Here is a 24,696-nt window from a genome sequence, read left to right on the forward strand (position 1 = left end):
GCCGTTAGTGTTGATATCAAGAGGTCTTAGAGAAAAATAGTATAGTAGCCTTAAGAAGACAATGTTTAGAGATGCAGCAATAAATTTATTGCATTAAGAGAGAACAAAGATTGAGAAGTTAGGCACTTGCTGAAAATATTTTTCTTAAGCGTGCTTCCTATCAACTTAGCTATGATAGGCTCATATTTTGTCACCAACTGTTCCTGTATCATTTAAGCAATGAAAAAATTAGGAGTTTTACAAGCAAATGTTGGTACTATAAAGACTACTACAAGCCTTACTGAGATTGTTTTTACTTTTGGATTATCAACTGCATAGGTTGATAAGAGCATAACAGTTTAAATGCAAGCCCATTTTAAAACAAAAGAACTAATGCTCTTTGAAACAAAACAGGAAAAGTGAGCAGTTATGTAATCTTTTATTCTTTAAAAATAGTACACTGGGGTTTTTGAAAATCATCAATAAGTATTTCCTTTTGCCAGTTCAATGCCTCTGGGATAAAGTAAAACAGCTTAAATATTCAGTGTTCATGCAAAATATACCAATAGATTTACACTACTACACAAGTTTCCAGATTGTGTATTTAGCTTTATACTATTACACAACAGTTGGTCTTCAAATGTGGGAGCACTATTATAATTCAGCTTTTTCCTTTAGTTGATCTTTCATACATTGATTCATTCTTTTTAGCCTTTAATACTGATTTTTGTATTGAGCAAGGAACCTGGACACTCTCACAATCTGAAGGTTATTCTTATCTGATGCAGGAATGGCAAATAAATGCATATCCTTGCTTTCTTTAGTTGGCCCCATCAGAGAAAGAGATGATGCAATAAGAAAGTTTTGAGGGGAAGAAAGATTCCAGCTAAAGTAGAGCATTAGTAGTCATCAGCTAGAAAATAAAAGGGTTAAGAGAAACAGATAATTAGATTTTCGTAATAGGAAAGATGCAAGAAGAATATTTGAGAATTAAGCAAATTAAAATGCTAACTCTTACTTTCAATGGTGAGAATACAGGTGCTAGCAGATGTGCCTCTGTTGTTGACTGCTTTACACATATATTCCCCTTCATCTTCTGGGAAGGTTTCTGGCAAGTAAAGGCAATAGGTTTCTCCTCTTTCAATATATTGATAGTCCTCAGAGTCCTGCAACATTTCCCCCTCAAACCACCATGTAACTTCCGGTTTTGGTTCTCCAGTAATTTTAACTGTAAATCTCACTGGCTCGCCATCAACAACTGATGTGTTTTTCAGTGACTTCTTGAACCAGGGAGCTCCAGATCGAGCTTGATCCTCTTCATCTTCACAAGTAGAACCATTAATAATGCTTCCCTCTTCTTCTTCTTCCTCTTCCCTTTTCTGTTTTAAAATAAGTTGATTTAGAACACTTAAAGTGGCAATAGCAGTATGACTGCTAGTGGTATGTATTTGATTACAGAAAAGTTACCATGTTTCTCAGAAGGGGAAATGCCACACCCATCCCACTAGATAACATAATGCACTGAATCTGGGTATGGAACAGGCAGTAAAATGGATTTTAATGAGGCTGGAATCTTGGGGTAAAATATAGGCATGAATGTAGCTTCCATTTTCAGACTATTCAAAGGATATGATGAACTTTCTTTGCAGTATCTCTCTTGTACTCTTCAAGAACATGTGAAAACACCAAAAGCTATTTTACATTATTGCAGCAATTCACGGCAGCTGTTAAAACAAGTATAAAGTTCCTTTCATACCTCTGGCAGTGTTGCCATCAGTGGTAATCAGAAGCTAAGTTAAATGACACTTAGGGCTGACGAAAAGGTACTTTGTAATTTATACCTTCTGTAACGCCGCATCAATTTCTTTTTGTTCAAACTGCATGCGTAGTAATTTCTGTTCTTCAATTCTTCTCTGCTCCTCTTCTTCCCTGGCTCTTGCCATTTGCTCAAAACGGGCTTTCATGTTTACTTTATGAGTAAATGGAGCCTCAGATTTCTTGGCTGGTCTCACATCTACCTCATCATCCTTGGGGGAAAAAAAAATTAAAACATAGGACTTAACTCATTTATTACCTTTTAAATGTGTATAATAATAAAACTAGTTTTGTAGAGCAGTAGTTGCTCTTAACTGAGCAAAGCCACCAGAGTGCTGTTTTTGTCAGAGGCTTGGTTAATGTTGGGTTTAAGATCAAGTCCTGTAATTGTTTATCCCAGGGATAGGGCAAAATACTTGCAAAAGTTATTTCAAAAATGTTAGGTAGAAAAATACTCCTAAAGATTTATTTTCATATAGAAGTTGAATGCCGTCTTGTGGCAATGGTAAATCCTTAGTGACTTGACTTTCATGCCATGATGTTATGGTAGCTTCAACACCTAACACAGGTTGACCTTATAGAAACATAATTACAGTGTCAGTCATTAAATTAAAAGCTCAAAAATAAAAGATAGGCTTTGAGCTGATACTGAAGTGACTGACTACTGTGGATAGGAACTTCAGAATGAGATTCAGATCAGGCTTACTACTGTTAAGGTTCCTGCACTGTCATATGATTATGTCATGAAAGCTCACATTGGTGTTTTGGGTCACAGAGCATAGTGTTGATTTATTGGTTAGACTGATAGCTTCATTTCTTGTTTTTCCTCTCTGAACAAATGTGAGAGGTTCCAGTCTGAAGCACAGATAAGTAGGCATCCTTCTCTGCTCTACCCTGAGAAATGAGTAAAGGTGATAAAAAGACTTGATCTTCAAATAGTATTGTTTGGTTTTGGTGGTTTTTTTTTTTAATTCATACAGTGGAGAATGAATTACAGTTCAGAAGGAGAAGCAATTCATGTGATGATTAATAGATTAATTCTCAAATATGAATTTCAAAGCCTCAGGCTGGCAGGTTTCAGGTCGTTAAGATGCTGAATTGAGGACTTTGAGCAGAAAAACAGATCTCTGCTTGGCCAGATGACTGATAATAAACTGGTGCTGTTTCCTTTAGGGATGCTGAGGTGAGACTTCCTCATGCATCCAAAGGAGGGAACAGGAAAGAAGGCAGAAAATAATTTTGGAAATACAGTAAACTTTGAAAGCAGCAGCATTGTCCACTGCTGGATCATTAGTGTGCTAGTTAAGTATATCATTAACACATACAGAATGCAACCTACCTCTTGAAATTTTTCAGCTTCCCGTTCTCTTATTTCTTCATCCATTGCTCTTCTCTTTGCTCGCTCTTCTTCAATCTTCTTCTGTATTTCTTCTTGAGACAATTGTCCTATTTTTTCAAACTTGCTTTTTAAGTTCTTTGCCTGAATAGAACCGCTTCTTTTTAGCTTTATTAATTCTTCATATTCTTTGCTTAGCTCAAAAGTTTCGGACTCTTCTTCCAGCTGTTCAGAAATTATAGAATGTGTAAGATGGAAAATGCCCTAGTTAATTTTTACTACCTGTTCTCCCCACAGATAGGTGTAACTTAATACACTTGAACAGTTCTCTTAGTTATTTGAAATCAGCACAGAGACTTTTTGCCCCTAATTTCTTTTTTTTCTTCACTATTCTCAGGATGACTGCATTTGTATCACATCTAAACCAGATACAGATTTTAAAATATCTTGCTTGAACGTAGCCTTTGTTGAAGGATTGTTGTCACAAACCACCCTTCACAGACTCAGAAAACCAGTCACCTAGCAATACAAAAAACTTAGTTATCCCGGATCTGTAATTTACTTCTCTGACTTGCAATTGATACGAAATAATTTTCTGAAATACACCTACTTTGTTAAACAGAAAATCATTACTTTTTTTTTTAATTCAGTAAAAAGCAAAGGAGATTTCAGGATGTCATGGCTGGAAAAGAAACAGCAGTTCTGGATCCTGTAGTGAAACTACATCTGAAGCTGTAATTGTTGATATTTTACTCCCTCCTTTTATGACCTCTGACTGGCAGTAGAGATGTATGTGCATTTTAGTTGGATGTCCCTGTCTCTCCTTTCTTCCCCAGGATGTAATACAAAATCTACTTGAAAAGTTCACAAGCTAGAGCCTTTATTACTCACTCTAGCTTTATTTAACAAAAATAAATAGATACATGTAGTCCTCTAACATTCAAAACGTAATAATAAAGAATTGCCACCCACAACCAAATCAAATTGAAGCGTAAAGTTCATGTACGTGATGTTTTAGACATTTGGTATGCAAAGCAAATTTTGTGTGTGATTTTTAAAATCAACTGTGACGGTCTTCAGCCCTTGATACACTGATTAGAAATAAGTTGAGGCCGCTGTAATTCTTTCCTAATTAGTTAACACAGCATTCCTTTGAGGAAAAGCAAGAATTTTGCTCTTTCCTACTTGTGTTTTTTGTATATTCATTTGGGAACTAGATGTTTCTGTTCTCCCAATATTGTAAATATTACATAATTGTTTTAGTAATACTGTGGAATTTTCAGAAGTGACTGTAAAATAAAATTACAAATTTAAAATTGTGTTTTTACTTTAAGGGTGGCAAGGGATAAAAGCATGTTCCCATAGATTAGTGATAAAAAATATGTATCTTATTATATACAATGTTACAGATTTTTAGTAATTAACTGAAATGATCTATTATATTTTTATTCCGAGCATGCTTAACATATCCTTTGATATACAGACCTCTCCCATTTCTTGTCTCAACTGTTGAAATTCTTGCTTTTCCATTTCCAACTTTTGCCTACGCTCTTCTTCTGTGCGTCTCTTTTCTTCTTCCATTTTTTGTCTCAGCAACTCCTCAAAATTAATTTCCAGTTTACCAGGAATGAGAGATTCTTGAGAAACTGTTTTAAACATTTCTGGTGATTCATCATCCAGCACCTGCTGGAAATTTAGAGCATTAATGATATATCCTGAAGGTACCTGTGATGAAATCACAGCATTGTTCAGACACTCCTGGTACATAAAGATATCCAAGTATTTTGCCGCATCTGCCACAGTACAGCAAGATGCAATATGACAATGTAGGTATTCCTTCAATGTTTTGGGAGGGAGTGTGTTTGGGGGCTTTTGTATTTGACTTTAGCCCTTTATTATTACAATGCTAAACTTTTATAATGAAGATTTAGGTGTTTATTAAAATGCGGTCTTTTTTGCAAGATGATGGAGAGGATGTCCTCTAAATGCAGCTTTGGGACTTCATTCCTGTTTACTTCACAGACTATCATTAGACAAAGTGCTTGTGTTTAAATGTCATTGCTCTTAACACTGAAGTACATACATCTGTAATCTTTTTTCTAAGGGAACTGAATCATATTCCTGCTCTTAAGCAATATCAGTATTCCTAGTAAGGATAACTGAACAGAATTTTCTACAAGAAACTCTTCTTGTGCACAAATGGATTATACTAAGTTATGTTGCCAGTTCATTGCTTTGTACAACCCAAAAGCAAGGGTTTCCTCCTTTCCCTGTCCTTTTCTCAGGCTTCAGAGTAGGGTTGGGCTTTGATGGTCATTCATGAGCAGTTTGCTTATTTTGTAGACTAATTCATAAGAAAATGGTAGGGCCTAGGAAAGGCGATTTGCATTACTTTAGGGAGTGTAAGAACAAATATTTTATCAGACTGAATTTGTTGAAGCAAAGTATTACTAAAATATGAAGCTGTATGCTACAAAAATGGCCAGGTAGCATGACATGAGTTACGCAGGAAGATTTTAAAATAACTTCTTGATAAAACCTACATAAATGTATGTTTATGCCTGTAACTATGTGAACTTATTAACAGATTTTCTCAACAGGAACATTCTGTAGATAAATGTGTGAGATGAGGTCAGACACTGATCTAGAACTGTGTGGTGATGTAGCTTTAGGCACTATTTAATCAGTGCATTTGAAAAGCCTTGTGGCAAAATTGAAGAGCCCAGTGTGCCTTAAATTGTAGGCATTCCCAACAGTAGTAATCAGTCAAATGCTAGAAAGAATTAAAGCAGCAAAACTATAATTTGAGAAAGTGTTTAGAGTAGCTTTATAAAGAAACAGAAAATAAACTTTTTTTTTAAGAATCTTTGGCACTCCCTTTTCTCTTTATTGCTATTTACTGCCATTGTAACTTATACCTTTCACTGCTGTTTGTGCCATCGTAGTTCATACTGCTGTCTTGACCTGCTTTGCCCGTATCCTTTTTATTGTCACAGCTCTTTCAATAGTTTTTTGGCCCAATCCCACTCAAATACTGCTATTCACTATAGATTTCCTTCAGATTTTCCCTCTGAGTAAGCTTACAGTTGGACTTCAGCCACACCATTCCTTCCATTCTTCATTCGTTTTGCATAATATGAGCATATTTGTTGAAATTGTGTTACGGTGAAGTGGAGTCAAAAAACAAAGCTGTAAACTATTTCCTTTAATAAAAACAATGCATAGCCACATAGTTTTCAGAGGCTAACCACAGCTAAATTAGCAAAGAAATGTGAAAGTCTCCTGCTTGTGATGCATTAGTTCATACGCTCATTGCTTCAAGAAGATACAGAACTAAGTGAATAGAAAAAGCATCAATTCAAAGTTTACCAATGCATGTATGTATAAACTTTAAAAGCTGTGCATATGAGCAAACACACTAGCAGCTGTCTGCTCTGTATTTTTGTATCAGTAAGTTATGAAAAGACAGTAAGCCAACTTATTCCTGGTTAAAAAGCACAGGAAAAAATTCAGCTGAATTGTGTGATGCACAAAACCCTTGTGGTTAGTTCAGTAAATATTTTAGCCATATTTTGTGAAGTGAGACCATAAGGGTTTTTTTCTGCAAAGTGGGAACAGATGGTAGTGAGAAACAGTCCTGTAATAACCATAGTTTGCAGCACAGTCAACCAATTTTCAGTGGGCAAACAGTGACTGATACGAAGTAGAACGTTTTTTTATTTGTGCTAAGACAGGTTCTTTATGCAGTCTCTAATGGAAAGAGACTGACGGATGAAAGAGGAATGCTTCAGTCTGAAAGCGATCGTGTTGATGGTGGGAAGCATGGAAGTATACATGTAGCAAAAGTAAATGTGAAACAGGGAGATCCTTCCAAAAGGAGGTGGCGTTTGTGTTTTCCAGCAACAATATTACTACTGTGTGTGTATACTTTCAAAACTAAATTAAAATGAATAATCATGAAGAAGGTTCTAAAATAACAACTTAAATGCTTAAATAAAAACTGAATATAAGGTTTTACTATTTCTGAAAGATGACTAATATGTTCTTAAAATGTTTAAAAGCACATCTGCATTGCTGCTACATTGTGTAGCTGTGGAAAATAGGGAAAGCACGGGCTTATATTTTCTGTTACAAGTAATAGAAAATATGCTCATATTCAGGATGCTAATCAAGAGAAAATTTTCGAACATGTATGTGCTGAAAATACATTTTCAGTTAATTTTTTAAATTACTGAACATCTTCACTGTCTGCTGTTACTGTGCAATCATAGACTCTGTGCTGCATCTAATGGATTAAACCCTGTGTAATCAGTGAGATTTTTCTTGCCTGGACACTTGAGCTTAGGTTCTTGCTACATTGAGGCAGAAAAAAACAGAAGACAGCATGTACTTGCTTTGCTTTGATTTAGTTGTCTGCTGGCTTTTCATAAAAATTGTAATGGCCGAAGTCCAGCAGCACTCTTTCACTCTTTTTTTTTTTTTTTTTTTTTTCCCTTCTTCCTTAATTTCTTTCTACTGGCTGTAGTGTCTGTTTTCTCTCTTTGGAGGTACGGACAGACACTATTTTCCATAACTGCTTACCAGTACAATACCAAATATAAATTTACATTGTAGTTTGTCTGGGTAGTCCTTTCAGTGTAGAGGTCTTGTCTTTGGCCCAATTTTCAGGCAGAGGGAGCACTGCTCGCAATCTTAGTAGTCATACAAAGCTTTAATTTGTCTCAAAAGCATTGCTTTGAATGATGAAGAACATTTTATTAGGTATGCAGTTGGTCTTTCCCAATAAAACCACAGAGGGGAATGTAGGAAGACACTGCCAGATGGGCGGGTTATTCTGCAGTTCTGTATGGCTTGTCTTGCCCTTCCTTTTGAAACAAACAATGCTTAGTTTTAGTTGGTAGTTGTGTACTTTAATACTGTATTTCCTAATATCCACCAATAAGTAACTGGCTTATACCCAAAAGCCTGCTGAAACTTGCAGTTGTTGGAATAAGCATGAGAATACAGTGAGAAGCTCCATGCTAGTTGTTTTTTTTTATAAATGACATTGTTGCCACCCTCTGAAATCAGGCATCTTTCTCTGCTTTCAGGTAGTGTCAGTATGTCAATCCTAGATCCCTGAAAATTTGTCTTCAATATAGTCTTAAGTCAAATTTCAGAAGTCATTGCATATCACAGAGATCCGTATTTGTCCAAGGAAGTTCTGTATTACAAATTGTTCTAATGGTAAATCCCACAAGTTACTTTTTCTGTTTCTCTGAACAAGCAATGACATACAATAAAAACATCAATTAGGTGAGTTTAGCCTACTTAATTTTTCCTTCCTAAGGGGCCACAGATGACTATAAAATTTGTCATCAAAATTTGTCATTGCAGTGAGCAGTGTTCTAATATGCCATTAATTATGCTTTAGCTAGTAAGAGGTGACTGGTGGACACCCTGTAAAGGTAGGGAGATAAACTTGGAGAAGTAAAAGGAATTGCTCTTCCCCCCCACAAAAAAAAAACAACAAATGCTCCTTGTGAAAATATTTTGCTTTCCAAGTTTGTTGCATCTAGCATAATAATACCCATTGGATGCAATATCTAGTTTTGACTAAATTATTTGAAATCCTTTCTAGGCTTGCTGTGAGGAGGGATTGTTCTGTGATGACTTTTGATAAATGAACCCCCCCTACCTTCTAATAAGTAGTGAAGTGAACTAATTAATGAAGGAGCTGAAGCATGCATTCCTAACTGTATTTAAAGCTTTTTCCCAGAGCTTAGGTAAAAGAGACTTAGGTAAAAATTTAACTATATAGTAAACAAATATGCCATACCATGTTCTTCCTTGCTTCAGCAAATGCTCTCTTCTCCTCTTCTATGCGTCGTCTTGCATCTTCTTCTGCTTTCCTCTTTTCCTCTTCTCTCCTCTGTCTTTCTATCTCCTCAAAACTGAGTCTGAGTTTACCGGGACGGAATTCTTTAACAGAATTTTCAGATTCTTCATCGCCACCTTCATTTATCTTCAGAGAAGAGGGAGAGGAAAAAACAGAAAGGACTTATCTAAACAGAAAAATACTATTTATAGTAAATAAATACTCCATTAATTCTTTTCTGATCTTTTATAAATGTTTTTTTTCTCCTGGGGGAAAAAAATGTATCAAGAGTTTGGTTCCTGTAAGAAACATTTTAGTCTTGGTTTTAGCCAGGGGAGGGAGAAAAGAAACATATTTCAGTATCCTATATGTAGCTTCTATAATTTTTAGAAATCTGTCAAGTGTGTAATTCAAAGAACAATGTGTTATCAGGAAAAGGCTGAACAATTAAGTATGTATTTTATGGTCTCAGGGTTGGATCCTTTACTGTAAATCACTCCCTTTTCACTTTCTTTACATCACTTTCATAGACCTTTATACCATCAAGTCTTTTTGTTTGCATATAAATTGTTTTCACCAATGCACTTACCAGTAAAAAAATGCTGTAGAGTTTTCTGGCAAAACTAAATCAATTAACATTTTGCTATTACTCCAGACTGAGATTTTTTTTCTTTTCTTTTTAGACATATAATCATCACTGAAGAAAGGGAATTGAGATACTGTGATCTCTTCACTATTGCTTGTCTCCAGTGAACACTTATCTGCTAAGAGAAGCCTGTGGTTTACAAACTGCAATCAATAACAAAAGACCGAACCATCTTCAGAAGATATCTCAGAGTACTTTATTTGTTAATGGAGGAAATTGACTGGGAACTGTCAGAGTATTGATGTTCCAGATTTTTGTACACTGCAAGCAGCCCCGGGACTGGTATGTGGGGTAGCCAGTTAAGGGAATTACAGAAATCTTTTCTTTAGAATTCATAGGGAAAAAAGAAAGAATTGAAGGAAATCAATTGCTGAACTCTTCCTTTAAGAAAACTTTTGACTTCAAATTTTGACATCCACTGATATCAGATAAAACTGCATGTTAGAAAATTTCTTTTGAAATAGAGAATTTGTAAATTACTTTATATTACTTGGTTAGTAAATGCATATACGTAAGGGTGGGAGATGGAAACAAATCTTCAGTTAGAATGGCTAGTGACTTCACGAAATTCTCTCTCCTTCATTTTCTTCCCTCTTGTCCTTCACTGGTATCCCCTGCCCACCACCAAATAAGAAGAAAAAAGTGCATTATTGACATAATGTCAAGGAAAGGTTAAGTGATTTCGTGGAGGTGGAGGAGTAAACTACAATTTGGGTATCTGCCTAAACCTAGAACCCCCCCAGTTTGGACCAGTTGGGAATTTCAGTGTTTCAGCTTTCTGGAGGTTCTGTGGTGGCTTTTTTTATTATTATTTGGAGAATATAAATTTCTTGAATGTTGTTGAAATATAGTCAGCATAGTGATCTTGAGCTGTTTGTCCAAGAATGTCCATTCATAATTATACTCTTTTTAAGTTAAAGTTAGCAAATTCCTAGAAATAATGTTTTCAAAAGATTTCATGGAAGATCAAAATCTCATTTCTCATTAATCTTCTTTGTATGTGAATTAACAAAGTCATGATCATAATTGTACAGGGGAAAGATATTTAAACACCGAACTTAAAAAAGGCTTTTGGAAATTGAGTATAGTAAAGTGAGGAAATATAGAACTAAACTGTCTGGTATATCCTTATGTTAATCCTAAGTGTATGATGCCTTTAGTATGATCAGAGAACAAACTATAGTGAGGTCTGTTTATAGTTGATCTAGAATAAGTCTCGCTTATGATAAAGAACACATATGGAGGCAGTTTTGCAAGTAATATAAAACAGGAATTGTGAGCTACATTTCTGACAATTTGGGGCTTAATCTCGTAATTTCTAGTCCATTGTTCTTTATGTCAATACATACAAGAGAGCTGACCTGTCTTTTTTCCCTTTCTTCATAAGAGGAAAGTTGTAATTCATGTATTTATCTATCGTATTTATAAATAAATAGCATTCTGTTACTACAGAATGTTTTCATCAAAAACTGGTACTGAAACATCTGAAGCACTATTTAAGAACAAAACAGACAACTAATTATCTTCTTGAGGTCTTACAGTTTAAGGTACTACAAAGTGTAGATATAAAACCTGCTAAGATTGCTGGCAAATTTAAAATACATAAATTTCCTGCTTTTACTAAAAGAATATCTAAAGCATTATGCCAGTGTGGGGTACTGAGTTAGAACTAAGGTCAAAAATACATCTTTCAGAAATTAATGGTGACACAGTTTTCAAACTCTTAACACCTTGAAATATAGTTAAGGAATAAGAAAAAAGAAGAATCAGATACAGGAAAGAATGTAAAAGCATATAGTATGTGAAAATTCTGTAACAACATGAACAAAATGTGTATTTACCATTTGCTGTCTAGCTTCTTCAAAGGCACGTTTTTCCTCTTCTAAGCGCTGTCTTGCTTCTTCCTCTGCTTGCCGCCTTTGATTTTCCTGTCTTTGTCTTTCAAGTTCTTCAAATGTTACTTTCAGCTTACCAGGAGACAGAGGCTCTTGTGTTTCCTTGTCTTCATTTCCACCCTGTGTAAGAGAAATGAAATAGTTATATCTGAAATAATAGTTATTTATTTCTTAGGTATTTTTAGATGAGTGGTTTACCATGACAAATGAAAGGCACTTGGCTTCCTTAAGGAATTGGTTTTGTTCTTCATATTTTAGCTTCATTTCGTCATCCTGTCTCTCTCTCTGTTCTGCTCTCTCCTTTCCTGTGTTCTCAAAATTCATTTTCATCTTCCCAGGTGTTTTGCTGGGTTTTACAGGCACTACTGTAACTAGCAGTGAATCATCCCCTTCCTGTCCAAAAAGATATTTATTATATTTTCATAAAGCTTGACTTCTAGATGGACTCATTTCTTAATGAAACTGCTGGTTTTACCTTTGTGCACCAAAGCTTCCAAAAGAATTACTTGTATTGAGTACTAACAACAAGAATAAATGCATCTGCCTGAGGCAGTCACTAGTTTTCTTGTAATATCTGAAGAGCATCAAGGTTGAATTGTATTTTAAACATAACTGCTGGCAAACTCCTTAATTTCTTTACATATTTTCATTAACTGTTAGTTATAAATATTCATGGTTTGGAGAAGAACAGGTGAAATTGTGAATACATAGCAATCGCAGCCAAACTCTAGTTCCAGTCTTATGTTTACTAAGTAAAGGATATACTGCGGTTGGAATAAGCTAGTAGTTCTAGAAAGCAATATGTAATTTGTCAGGCAGAGTAATTTTTTGAAGGATGTTGCTGCTTCGAAACTATTTTCACAACTTACTTGCCAAAATACATTTTACCCAGGTTTTTTCCCAAAATACCATGATTAACAGGAATACTGCCAAATAACTCAAAACTAAAGGGGGTGTTTTGTTTGTCTGTCTTTCCAAAACTGTAGTAGGAATGTGATTTTCTTGTGTTAGTGAAAGACAATAGGACCTTTGGACCTAGCTTTTTGAAATTAAACATTTATTTGCAAGACTTAAAATCCAAACTCGTATGGTAAATTAGTCAATTAAAAAAAAAAAAAAGAGTAAGAGTAAGGTGTTCAAACATTTGTATATTGACAGAATCCCCTTTTAATTTCAAGTTTAAAGCAAAGAGCTTTTAATATGATACTTTCCAAAGCAAGCAGACTTAGAGTATCATTGCCAGTATACCTCAAATCACTCTGGTGGCTTTGAATGTTTACATTTTAGATGTTTTTAACTAAACACAACGTATTAATAGTGCAGACTCTATTGCAAACTTAAATAAATTCACTTCAAGTATAGACATACAGTTCCGTACACTTTAAAAATTTGTTAGCTTCTTGGTGGAATTTTAATTAGGTATTTGTGTGCCCTTTTCTAGGTTTTCCCAGACCAAATTACAATAATAAAACAAAGTGAATAAAAATGTAGGTGAACATTTCTTTAAAAAAAAATCTGATTACCTCTGCTGCTGATTCAGTTCCCGTATTGTTAAAGTCATCAATCTATTAAATAAGAATTTCATATGATTACATTACTTCAGCTCTTTGCCTTAGATTTGCAAACATAGAACTGGAAATTCTTTTTGTATCAGTGATATGTGTGTAGTACTTAAATTGACAGAGATGGTAATGATTGAACCTTTGTTGGAATACTTCAGATAGGTTAGCTTGTTCAGGAAGAGGGAACATGACATAAAACATCATAGAGAAAGCATGCTAAAGCATTCTTAACACTGCAGTGATGAACTGAGAAGAGTGCTTTAGATGTCCGTTCTTCATTTAAGCATTCCAGAATTGTGTAAAAAGAAAAAAAAGCTAAAGCAAGCTCATTGATTATTTCTGATGCAAGTGACATTGTCTTCCCCTCAACTCCTGCAAAAAGCCTGTTGCTGTATTTGCTTCATATGGTGTCTTTATATGTTACTGTCTAAAACTAACATACTTTCTAAAATTCTACATGGTACATACTTCTGCCTTTCAGAGTAGATTAAATATACGCTAAATACATTTCCAGGTAAAAGTCCAGGTTTAACAATGTTAAAAGTCTTAATAGAAAATACTATCCAAGTCCTTGTTGAAAACTGACTTCTCCTATAGCACTGTTTTTCTTTTCTTACAACAAAACCAAACCTAAATTAAGTACTACTATCTTTTGGTTAAATAAAAATTTGCTTATGGTTCTAGTCTATCATTTAGATGTTCACTCTCACTGCAGTATTTGCAGCACTGAAGAAACCTCACAAAAGGAATGAAATATGATACCTCAATGCAAAATTCTACAAAAGACAAAATTTGCTTTATGGGCATCAACACAAGTTGGAGTCTGTTCACATATATATGCAATAAAGATTCACGAAGTGGCAAAGGAATAAAACATGATCTGAGTCTTCATGATTTATGATTTTTACTGCATTAGTATCTTTTCATTTTTGCCTGCTGCTGGCATTTTCCTATTTCTTCTTGCTTGCCTTAGTTCATCTATCATTGAACTGTATTCACTAATATAAGCAAAAATTGTCTAAAGTAAGGGTTGGTAAAATATAAGAGACATTTTTAAATTAGTTTAGTAAATTCTATAAACTCTTGTATGCATATGACACCAGAATTTGTGCCTGATTCATATTCCTACCAGGTTATGCCTGCCTGGTTTCATCTGTAACTCAAGTTTAGTGCTTAAAAAATTGTTACCATAAAGCAGTGAAGATGAAGATTCTCTGAACGTTATTCCCCAATTCCATCCCATTGAGCATCTCCCACGTAAATCACCGCTATCGGAAATCTTAAGATCAAATCTTTCTGATCAATAGAAAACTTTTTCTTGTGCTGATTGTTTACAATTATATCCTGACTGTTGTGATCAGATGAACATACCTCCTGTGCTTTTTTTGCTAATTCTCTTTGAATTTTTCTTTTCTCAATCATATCTTGTTCAATTCTGCGCTTTCTTTCTTCTTCCGTTCTTTTTCTTTCTTCTTCTTGCCTTTGCTTCTCCATTTCTGCAAACTTGCCTTTAACGGTTCCTGTGAATATGAAATACACAGTTCAGTAGTTGCATCTAATACTTATCTAGTGAATTATGTGGCCTTTAAAATTGGGTCTCTCTTACCTATTAGCTTTGGAACATAACCTTTTTCTATTTTAGATGATTTTGCATCATCATCTTCATCAGATCCAAGCAGTTCTTTCATCTAGTTGATGAAACACAGAAAGTAAAACGGTCTTTATACCTTACATAAAGTTCCAATATTATTGTCTTAAAATAATGTGAAAAGATTTTCACATATAATATTGAATATTAAAATAACACAAAATATTTGCAAAGAAAATAACCTCCTGCTTTCTCCTGTTCCATTCTCTCTCTCTAACATATTGTTCTTTTCTTCTTTGCTTTTCATCTCTAGATCTCCTTTGATTTCTTTCTTCCCTTGCTTTCTGCATAGCTTCAAATTTATCCTTTACATCACCCTTGTGAAGCTTGGGCACATAGGATTTTTGGACGGGTTTAGATGAAGAAAGCAGAATCTTGGTGAAGATATAGAAGAAATGAAGATAAGAAAAAGAAAGTTGAAACAGATAGACAGAAATATTCTGATAGATTGGATTAGAAAGAATGTAAGAACATAAAACAGAAGTGCATTTGGGATTATGAACTTTGTGCCACTAGCCATCATCTATTAAGCATCATTGTATTTGTTCATAAATGGTAATAAATACTAAAATATCCAAAACAACATTTAGCATTGTATTAAACTTAGGCTATAAGTAATTGTAATGAATAGCTACATCACTAAGTATATGAACTATGTGAATGTACATTTTCAATTACTATGGCTTTAAAAATTTATATTGTTGCTTTGAATCATAAGCAGTCACCAGAGAGCCTCTCCACCCCTAGCATTTATAGCAGATATAAAGACACAGACATATAATACAACATGAATGTTTTCTTCTGCAACACTTCAACAGCCATATATGGTTCTTAAAGAAAGAGTAGTATTTGTTCATTTAAAACTTCCAATACATTATATACTTACTTTTCAAATATTTAGAGAAACTCAAAGTCCAGTGATTTTACGTTATAAAGTGTCAAGATCACTGGACTTGCAGGACTCTGATATCGATACAGCCACTGGACACTTCTTTGCCAATGCTTAGTCTGTGTGTGGCCAAACAGTAAGAGAAGTTCCTGCTTTTCAGAACGACTGTGAAGTTCTCTCTCTTTTTACTCCCTGACTACAGGAATGCTCTCAATACAGCAATGCTGAGAAAACTGGCTGAAAACATTCCGTGTTTCATATTTTCCACCAAACCCCATAGGTTTTGTTCCTGCTTTTGTTCCTGTTGTTCAGTGAGTCTCCGTAGAAGAAGAAATATTCAAAGTAGCCTAATATTTACGTTTTAGAATTAGATATGAATGTTGCCCTGAATTTCTCCCCAACATTTAAAGTTTCTTCATATTTTTGCCTTCCTCCTTCATGTTTTTTTAATAACAGTAAGAACATATTTCACAGATTCCATCAAATCAGATCGTTTCCTTAAGCTACTTTCAAGTGCCCTTCCATTGTCTTAAAATAACAGCAATACCAGCAGACTTCCAGTATAATTGTTTGTCTTTTACAATTGTTTGTAATTACTCTTTTTGCAAGCATCAGTTGTAAATTACTACATTACTTTGATTACCTTAAAATTGGTACATACCTCAGTTTTCTGTGCAATGTCATTCATGGCTACTGTATTGTGCTCTGCACCTGGTATGTTTAAGATTGCTTTCAGTTTCTACCTGAAAGAAACAGTTGTAGTTATATTCCTTTCTTTTCCTTTTAAATGATGCTTTAACCATCTTCCTGTAAATAAGTTCGCACAGACTGAAATTGATGTATCACAATTTCATTTGGTCCTTTGAGGCTTTTGAAGACATGAATAGGTTCTAAGTATGCAACAGTAATTAAAAGAACAAGCTTATGATTCACTATTCATGCTCATAACCCCTCTATATAGTCCTTGATATTGGTTTTTAATTTCCATTTAAAAAAAAAAAAAAAAAAGGAAAAATAACTTGGAGCCAAGTCCTGGCTGCCCTGGCTGGTGTGTTACGAAACTGTTTTTCTCAATACTCATGCTAGCAGAAAGGAATGCGCTCTGCACCTCCGCTGCTCCGCTTCAGTCTGATGTATGAGCCAGTGAGCTCAGGTTGCATGAAGTTTGCAGAGTGCTCAGGCCAAAGCCCCACAGCCTCCCGGAGACTCTGCTTCGCCTTTATATGGCTGACAGGAGAAAAGATGGCCCGGTGGCTGGGGGGACCTACCTGCATTTCAGAGATGCAGCTGGATCTCCTGCCTGGGTGAATGCTCTTGCTTGAGTCTCAGCCAGGCGGGCAGCTCTCTCAGCTCTTCACCCAATATGGGAATACAAAATAATGCTTTCCTTTCTCCTGGGGCTATTCTAGGGAAAACTAGTGCTAAAAACTATGAAATGAGTTAGGTAAGCCGCATACATACCTTAGAGAAAGTATTTATATTATTTAATTGTGGGCTGGAAATAGCACTGCATTTTTTAGGAAAAAAAGTGTTACAAATTTTAAATTACGCTGTACTTATTAGGAACCTAACAGAAAGCCACTTCAAGTTCAGGGCAAGCCTTTTTTTTTCCCCCTTGTTTTTTGAATCATCAGGTCTATCAGAGCTTGTGGGAGGAAGGAAATCGTGACATGACTCCAGTGCCATTGCTGTCTGTACTGTACCGATGCCCTGAGTCCCAGGTAAGCCTAAAAATTCAGTGTGACAAACATGGTGCAAACGAACAGGCTCAAAGTAAAAAGGCTAGAAAAGTAGCTTACTACTGGAAGGAACTTCTCACTTGTGGTTTAGAGGAACTGAAGTCAGGGCATTTCATGATATGGAAAGTTAAGTTCTTAATAGTTCTTAGCCTTTAAGTTCTCTAATTCTTAACTACAAACAGATTATAAACATAGGAATTTTTATGTGGTGTTAAAAATAATGAACATTAAGAGTTGTTGTCATACAAGCTCTTCAAAAATACACCAACGTCATCAATGCTCATTGGCGCTGCTGTAGCTATACAGATCGGATGAGATTCTCAGGTATCTTGGGATGCTTTTCCAAATGAATGCAGTCACAACATATGAAACGAGCATTTAGCTACCAATCCCTGCCCTGATTTACAAATTCCAAATTCTTCAAATTCAGCTTCAACAGAGGTGTTCTGGAGAACCCTTGGGTGTTCCTTTTCAACAAATGAGTATGGAAAGTAATTTCCTCCCAAATCGGAGTTGGCAAATACATTTGTAGACTGATAGGAATCCAAGGCATTTCAGTTTGTCACTTGTGAACACATGAACATAAAAGTACTTAATGTTAGTTCCTATTTAGACTGTTTCAGATCAGCAATAGCATGTTAAAATTCTGTTGTGTCTAGTAAGGCAGATGATAACTTCACTAGCATACATGTGGTCTCAAGGTCCCCATACACTTTAATAGGCATTTGTATATTGTGCAGTTGGGTTTGCACCTCTCTGTAAGCTTTAGCTTACTTCACGCATGTAAGTAAAATCTCCATTGTGACCACTATAACCTTAGAACTAGTTAAAATCCTTTGACTTCCTAATTTTTCTAAGCAGGTCTTAGAGAAGTTCTTCTCTGTTCTCTTCTTTTGCTTCTCTGCTTTTTCAATTTCTTCTTCCCTACTTGTGGCTGATAGCCTTGTACTTAAAATACAGAAGCTGAATAAAAGGCTCACTGCATGAGCCCATCAGAAAACAAAGGAACATCATCCATCGGTACACTTCCTGCACTGAAGTAGCCTGGGACATAGAGACCTCCTAGCCTTCACACAGGGCTGGAGCAGAAAAGTCAGTCCCAAAGATAATCTTTCAGAAAGAATTCCATTTCACCTAAACACCTTAAGTGAAGGTTGCTGCTAACCTTCACTACAGTAACATACCCTATCTATATGGCTTCCTCTTGAAGTCATTTGAAAACTGACTATCCCAAAGTCTGATTTGCTTATTATATGCAATTAATTGTAGGAAGAAGATTATGTTTACATGTCTGAGACCACAATTTAGCTTTTGAGCTTTTGGATCAAGTTTGTCTTGAGCCTTTCTGATAGCTCTAATTACCTGAACCCCTTGACAGTGTCACTAAGATTGCTGACAGCAGTGAGACCTTCCCCCAAATAACAAATCTGAAATTTTCTTTGACAGTGCAAATGTTTGAAAAAATTTTCTTTGCAAATTCCTGCTGTCTGAACTTCCAAAAATGTGCCGGTCCAACAGGTTGTGGGCCCTCAAGATGGCAGATACGGTTCTGCCATTTGGATTACTGCCATATCTGCTATTACTTTAGGCTACTTTCCAGTTCCTTGGCATCACTAACTCTTAATATGCCTGAAGGTTAGCCAGCTGGCTCTAAGACATTTTGCATCTGCAAGTCATCCTACCTCCACCTTTGATGCTAAAAGATATGGATATAAAGCAGTAGGGCATTACTAAACATGATACCACCCATGTTTGCACTTTCATCTCTCTCCGTGGTAGCTAAACCTTGAGCAGGAACAGCAGCAGGACCCTGCCACAGGCACCCCTCAAGGCAGATGAGTAATTTCCAAGAAAGACAATCTAGTACCTTCAGGAAAAAAATAAGCACTCCTTGAGTTTTGGCTTGGGTCCGTGAGGCAGTGACCACTGCTTCAGGAACAACAACAGTGGATTGAAGCTCCTTTGTATCTGCCTTACCATTAGGAGAGGATCCACACGGTCAATGTATTGTTGAGAAAAACGAAGTGGGCAAGTCAAAAAGTCCTGACACCTACAAATTGTGGAAGAACAGTGCCTTCCCCATCTGCCGATAGCTTTGCACAAAGTAGGTGGTAATAAACTGTCCAACCCAAGAAACTTTGACATGTTTTATTTTCTAGCAATAGCTACTTTTAAATAAGATACCTTCCTACCAATTCCCTTTTGAGAGGAACTAGTTATATATTGAAGCTGTATATATATCTTTGTTTTGTAATAAGAATTTTCCCACAGAGTTCATCTAATACAAGTAATGCTTATTCTTTGAGGCGAGAGTCTACTTGTATATGTACTTATTTCAGAAGAGCTTTGTCCTCCTATTATGAAGCTGTCCAATCTTAAGATTCAGTCTCATCTTTTCTTTTATTTCCTGAGATCAACATATCTCAGGAAAAGCTGTAAGAGGTTCTCATTGAAGCTTCCCACTCAGAAGAATCCCAGATTATAATGTCAAACATAACCATGATCAAAAAATGAATTGAGGTGGTTACTAGGCTTTTCTTTACCTCTCCAGTCTCATCACTCTAGCATTCACCTGACTCTAGTCTAATTAATTTTTTTTCTCCACATTTTACCTTTCCTATGATTAAACAAGATATCTCAGGAAAGGTTAGCCTGGTGTTATAATGTTTATACTGAAAGTACTAGACTGCAGTTTCACTTTCAAAGGAGGTCTACATTGAGATTTTTCCTAGATGAGAAATTCAACCTCCATCCTTTGATCAATGGTCCTACCTCTGGACCTGAATGGAAGAGGAAATGCCATTACTAGAATGGCTTGACTGGCTGTAATGCAGAGAGTGATCTCCAAGAAGTGAAAATTGAATACAAATCGACTAATGCATAGGAAACTAGGCAATAGGTTAGAAATACTCTGTAAAAAAAAAAATCGACTGTTTTCAAGCATCTTATTTGTTGGCTGTAAATGGGTAAGCTATCACCTCCGATGTGTCTTGATTTGTTATGATTGTAGCACTTCTTCAACGTTTCACGCAGAGTCCCTAACACCTTACTTCTTTAGGCAAAATGATCGAAGTGAACAAGAAAACCATTAAGGGGACGCAGAAGGTTTGATGGCTCACAAGTCCCAAAATCCATCTCCTTAAATGTAATTAATTTCCATTTCTGAAAGGAGGTCAGAGTCCTCAAATTGATCAAAAAATGTTGTGCGGCTTTAACCAAATAAAAAAACCTCCCATAAATAATAAAATTCCCCTTCATTAGAAAACGTAGAAGTTCTTGATTTTCAGTGGAGTGATTAACATCCTCACACAAGATGCAGAAAAATACCAACGTTTTCCTGGACGGAATACTACTCTTTACAGTAGGAGTACGAAGCCAGGACTTTAAAAAAAGACTAGTTCCTCTGTGATTTCTCCTTTTGGGAGGCCCCCCTGCTGTCCTATGGCTACTGGGAGTTATAAATAAGCACTTCACGGCACAGTCTCAGTTACGTTTACCATCTGTCTCCTCTTTGTGATCTACTTGCAGGGAAAACTCCATTATAGAAGAAAACCATATTGTGAGAGTTGGAAATTCACTACTTGCAGCCAAAGTACTTAGGAGAGGAAAACACAGTCCACAATGTTAAAATATTTAACGAAATATTAAATAGAACTGGAAAAAGGAGGGGAAATAGAGCGATGTTCAGCATTTACGTCCTTACTGTAACTCGTCTGGAATGACACTACCAGTTGTTGTACTAAATTACAGATACTAAAGTAGATACTAAAATTATCGTGCATAGGGGAAGATCCTGAACTGGCATAAACTGTCAGCTCCACTGAAGCCAATGAGTTATGACAATTAACACCAGCTGTCTAAACTTCACATTTTGTAAAATACAAAACGACTTCCACTCGCTTGTATTTCCTTCATTAAGTCTTTATAATTAAAGACTAGAATGCTTACTGACAATTGACCCAGATAATTCAATTTCATACACTATCTTTTCCTCAGTCTTTGAATTTATTGCACTTCAACGTTTATTGAGTCTCATATTATAGTAGAATAGTCCTTGCAGATATGTTGTTATTTATAAAAATGTATTTATTATAAAGGATTTTGTCTATGTCTGTTTATATAACTATAAATACTCTTAATGTGACAGTGCCATGCAGTCCAACTGCTGTGTTAAAAAAATAAAACCACCCTTCTCTGTAGAAAAGGTCTGTCTGTTAATTCCTTACTCTCTTCAGGTACTATTATGGGGTACATAGGCTCCAGAGCAAACGTACTGGGGGCTGAAAGACTGCTCTGTTACGGGGGAAGCCCTGCTGAGATCTCCTGGCCCATGATTTCAGCTTCCAAGATACCTGCTGATCCTAATCATGGGTGGCAGTAAATTGTGAACTGAGGTGCCCAAGAGAACCGAGGTCCCCAATCAGCGTATTTTGCCCCATGCCATAGTTCCTCCACCCCCCGCCGTGTCACAGCAGCTGAAGCAAAACAGCGTGATTTGAGCTCATCTCTTGTTGACTTCACTGACAGGACTTCAGAGCTCAGGGTACTGAAACGTGGGATGAAATGCTGGACATGAAGCACTACTGCAGTTTGCTGCTTTGCTTCTGAGATGACAGGACACAGCCTATCTGCCTCTTCTCTGAAATCCTCACGGTCAACTCAGACTGAACACAGCGGTGGTCACTGTGCCCGTGCCATGCCTCTGCTGCAAAGGAGCGGTCTCCTGGCTTCCTGGAGATAAGCTGCTGCTTCCACTTGACCAACCCTACTCTGCTGGTAGCGCTGATGCCCATAAAAACCAGATCGTGTGTAATACCTTCATCTGAGCGGGTATGGCTGCCTTCGGTGCACAGCAAAGGGTCACTCCTATTGCTTCCTGAACTGCTCTTCCACTGCCGTTAACCCTCAGCTCCCTTTTCCCACAGCTAGCTTCCAGAGGGCTCGGCCATGGCACCGTTCCTTGCTAAAGGAGTTTCAAAGCTGAATATCCAAGTGTGGTGAATGACAGATTGCCTGACTTCTTTCACTGAGGAAACTACTCATTTAAAATATTCCAAATGCAGTTAGAGAAGGTATTTCTTAGGCATGTCTTAAGCCATCTACCCAGTTCTTGTATTTCACCAGACTGTGCTTTCTACGTATACTAGACATACTCTCATACTTCCGTATGTCCCTTAATACACTTGGCCCTCTTGTAAGACTAATTATCATTTTACAGTTTCATTTGATTGCACATTTTTCTACAAGATCAAAGGTCTCTTAAGACCTGAGAGCTAAGGTTAAGAGTACTATGTTTTCTAGCATGCAGCTACTTGCTGATTAATTTTTAAAATACTAATACGTTTCATTAAACACGCTTTTTTGGCAGATGTTTATTGCGTTAGCAGAAGCTCTTATTTACCTAAACAAACAAGCGTGATACTAAATAGTTTGTAAGCTGTCACGGAAGCCCAGTATTTTCTTCCAAGCCACGCTGTCTTACGGTCATCACTTCAGGATGAAGCAGAGCCTATAAATGCATCGGTACGCCCTTGCTGCTGAAGACCACACCAGCAAAACTGAACTCCTCTTTACGTAGAGACACGCGGCTTATGAACATAAGGGATTTTCAAATAACTTTTCTTAAGCACACATCACTCGGAGGCAGCCTCACAACGGAGACCACATCGCGCCTCACGCCAGCACGAAAGCTGCCCGACTGCCGCTGCGGCTCCCTGCTTGCCCTGGGCCGCCTTTTGCGGGGCCAGCCGAGGCGCCGGCTCCGGCGGGGTTCCCCGGCGGACACAAGCGCTGCCTGCAGGAATTTCATTCGAAGTCCGCGACGGGTCGCGCCCGCGGCGGGCGCAGCGCCGTGCCCCCGGCCAGCCGAGTCCCGGCCCCCGGGCCGTGAGGGGTCCCCGCCCCGCCGCCGGGGAGCCCTCGCTCGGCACAGCCCGCTAGCCCTTCCCGCGAGGCTGCCGCCAGCCACCCCAGGCGCTGCCCCGCCGGCTGCCACCCCAACCGAGGGGGGCCTTGGCGGCCCTCGCCCACCGCGCCCTCCCCACCGGCGCCGCGGTGCGAAAGGGGCTGCTTCTCCCGACAGACCTCCGGGCTGCCGCTCCGCCCGGCCACCCCCGGGGGAACCGGCCGCCGGGGCTGTGAGGGGGCGACCGGCGGAGCGGGCTCCCTGCCGGCGGGGCCGTGAGGCGGCGGAAGGAGACGCCGCGCCCGAGGGGCTGCGGCCGAGCGGCGCCGGGGGGCGGCCGGCCCGGGGGCAGCCGCACGACGAGGGAGCGGGGCAGCGGAGCGGGGCGAGCGCGGGGCGGGCCGGGCTGTGCGCGGCAGGGAGCGTCGCGGGGCGGGGGAGCCCGCCCGAGCCCTCTCCCCCACCCGCGGCCGGCGGAGCCGCTCTTACCTGTGAGCGCTGCCCCGCCGCTGCGGCTCGGCGTGCTCCGGGCGGGCGGGCTGGCGGCTGCCGAGCGCCCCTTGGCTGCCGAGCGCCCCTTGGCTGCGGCCGCCGCTCCGGCGCTGCAAGTTTCCATAAAAGTCGCGACGCGCGGCCGGCGCCCGCATTCCAGGCGAGCCCCGCGCCGCGGCAGCTGGCCCGGCCCGGCCCGGCCCGCCTCGGCCCCGGCCCCGGCCCTGCGGCGCTGCTCGGCACGCCATGCCCGGCCCCTCGCCGCGGCGGGGGGCGCAGCCCGGCCGCGCCGCCGGGCCGCCCCCCCCCCGCCGCGGACAGCCGCCCGGGCCAACAGGCTTATTTTGGGCTGGAAGTACCACGGAGCTATAAATAACCGGGGAGGGAGGCCGCCTCTCGGCTAGCGCGTTCCTGGCCGCGCCGTCCCTACCGCAGGGCAGCGGGCGAGCGGCGGGAGAGGGCTCCGCGGGCGGTGCCGGCGGAGGGGACCCGCAGCCTCCGCCGCCCGCCCGCTCGCTATTGCCCTGCCCGCGGCTGAGGCGGCGGCACCCTGGCTTTTTCACGGCCCCGTCCCCAGAGCTCGCCGCCTCAGGTAGCGGCAGGGTTCCGTCAGCCCAGCGGCTAATTGCCAGCACGTACTTACAGCCACCGCAGCCTCGGCACACCGCCGCTCTCACCTCCCGGCCCAAATCAGAGCTGGCGCGGAGCGCGGGGCACGCAGAGAGCGCTCTCCGCCGCTGGTTCGTGCCCTGCGGGGGGAGGCTTTATACCTTCGGTGGTCAGGTCCTAGGTCGTTTTATGGCACAGGGAGAGAGCAATCAACTAATAATAGTAATGTGACAGTTAGCTGATGGAGCGGAGGGGAATCTAGCTAGTGCCAGACCTGTGAGAGGGAGAGCACGCTGGGTTTAAAGCAGCGCCTTTCTCCGGAAA

At 39.0% G+C, this 24,696-nt stretch overlaps 2 protein-coding genes across 15 annotated transcripts in view; one reads left to right on the forward strand and one right to left on the reverse strand.

Annotated features, from left to right (window-relative positions):
- The window catches only part of FUBP1 (far upstream element binding protein 1), a 36,923-nt gene extending 27,220 nt beyond the window's left edge, over positions 1–9,703 (forward strand). For all 4 annotated transcript variants that reach the window (XM_075508519.1, XM_075508515.1, XM_075508521.1 and 1 more), the window contains one exon: positions 9,671–9,703. In XM_075508519.1, coding sequence (XP_075364634.1) covers positions 9,671–9,688 — 18 coding nt within the window. In that variant the 3' untranslated portion in view covers positions 9,689–9,703. The remainder of the gene's footprint in view (positions 1–9,670) is intronic.
- NEXN (nexilin F-actin binding protein) lies at positions 400–24,423 on the reverse strand. Of its 11 annotated transcripts, none has more exons than XM_075508523.1 (14): positions 23,761–23,897; positions 16,289–16,370; positions 14,921–15,112; positions 14,697–14,778; positions 14,462–14,610; positions 13,052–13,093; positions 11,727–11,921; positions 11,475–11,648; positions 8,949–9,134; positions 4,616–4,813; positions 3,134–3,355; positions 1,821–2,006; positions 998–1,358; positions 400–892 (listed from the first exon to the last, which is right to left on the reverse strand). In XM_075508523.1, exons 2-14 carry the CDS (start codon positions 16,313–16,315, stop codon positions 879–881), a joined length of 2,028 nt encoding a protein of 675 aa, XP_075364638.1. In that variant the 5' UTR covers positions 16,316–16,370; positions 23,761–23,897; the 3' UTR covers positions 400–878. The 11 variants fall into 11 exon arrangements, with proteins under 11 accessions (XP_075364638.1, XP_075364637.1, XP_075364643.1 ...); XM_075508522.1 differs by having other exon boundaries at positions 4,616–4,816; XM_075508528.1 differs by lacking the exons at positions 14,921–15,112; positions 23,761–23,897 and adding an exon at positions 24,407–24,423 and having other exon boundaries at positions 4,616–4,816.
- Between the last annotated feature and the right edge of the window lie 273 nt (positions 24,424–24,696).

This window comes from Mycteria americana, chromosome 7, assembly GCF_035582795.1.
Source record: "Mycteria americana isolate JAX WOST 10 ecotype Jacksonville Zoo and Gardens chromosome 7, USCA_MyAme_1.0, whole genome shotgun sequence".
NCBI lineage: Eukaryota > Metazoa > Chordata > Aves > Ciconiiformes > Ciconiidae > Mycteria > Mycteria americana.

Coding starts and splice junctions, on each gene's coding strand:
- NEXN (XM_075508522.1), bottom strand. CDS start 16,315: ATGAATGACATTGCACAGAAAACTGAG. Junction 15,113..16,288: donor ACATTGCACAGAAAACTGAG/GTATGTACCAAT, acceptor ATCTTCACCAAG/ATTCTGCTTTCTTCATCTAA. Junction 2,007..3,133: donor AAGCTGAAAAATTTCAAGAG/GTAGGTTGCATT, acceptor TTTTCCCCCAAG/GATGATGAGGTAGATGTGAG.